Source organism: Diaphorina citri, unplaced genomic scaffold, assembly GCF_000475195.1.
Source record: "Diaphorina citri unplaced genomic scaffold, Diaci psyllid genome assembly version 1.1 scaffold19089, whole genome shotgun sequence".
In the NCBI taxonomy this organism is placed as follows: domain Eukaryota; kingdom Metazoa; phylum Arthropoda; class Insecta; order Hemiptera; family Psyllidae; genus Diaphorina; species Diaphorina citri.
The window spans coordinates 1-959 of record NW_007396442.1 but is presented as its reverse complement, the minus strand read 5'-3'; the positions used below and the strand labels follow the sequence as shown (position 1 = coordinate 959).

Below are 959 nucleotides of genomic sequence, written 5' to 3'. Positions count from 1 at the left end.
CAATCACTCACAAAGTTATTTTAAATGTAATGTTCTGTTTCAGAAATCAAAATAAGGAAAGTTAAAAATGAAGAAGAAAAAGAAGTCTCGGTCTCAAAATCAGTCCAAGTCCCCTGGATTGAATACTAATGGTAATGAAGTTCACACTACTGATGGTGGTGTATGCAGGGATTTCCTGCGTAATGTTTGCACAAGAGAAAATTGTAAATATCAACACGTGATCCCGGCTGTAGAATTTTGTCACGATTTTCAAAACACGCGTGCCTGTGCACGAAAACATTGCAAGTTCACGCATGGGACGTACGAGGATGAGCAGTATTACTTGACGAGCGGCAAACTACCGGAGCATTTGAAGCCAGTATGTTTGAACTTCTTGAAGAATCAATGCACAAGAGACAAGTGTAAGTTTCTTCATCCAAGCAGAGGAGAGTCTAATGAGAGAACTTTGAGTAACAATAGTGGTGATCGTGAAGAAATACAATGTAATGAACCATCTAGACACAATGTTCTCTGTCTCGGTGAAGAACCTAAAAGATCCAAAAATGTGAATATGGCTGATATGATGGAGATCCAGCAATTGTCTCAGGAGAATGAATTCCTCAAAACGAAACTGCATGAATTGCAAGGTCACATATCGGAACTTCGGTCTAATAATGAATTTTTGATGGAAGAGAATTACAGACTAAAACAAGAGAAACACAATTCTAACCTTGCTACAATAGCAGTACCATCCCAGTCTGCCAGTGTTACAGCTTTAGCAGTATCACATCCTACAAGTATGGCTTTGGCTGTACCCCACTCTGCAAGTGTTACAGCATTGACAGTCCCACACTCTTCAAGTATGGCTTTAGCTGTACCTCACTCTGCAAGTGTTACAGCACTGGCAGTCCCACACTCTTCAAGTATGGCTTTGGCTGTACCTCACTCTGCAAGTGTTACAGCATTGGCAGTCCCACACT

General features: G+C 40.9%; 1 protein-coding gene across 1 annotated transcript; it reads left to right on the top strand.

Moving 5' to 3' along the window:
- Positions 1–67: 67 nt before the first annotated feature.
- LOC108254202 (zinc finger CCCH domain-containing protein 10-like) lies at positions 68–928 on the top strand (the record flags this gene model as incomplete). The annotated part of the gene is made up of 1 exon (XM_017449201.2): positions 68–928. A coding segment is annotated over exon 1 (861 nt), but the record flags the coding sequence as incomplete, so codon positions are not given.
- Positions 929–959: the final 31 nt, after the last annotated feature.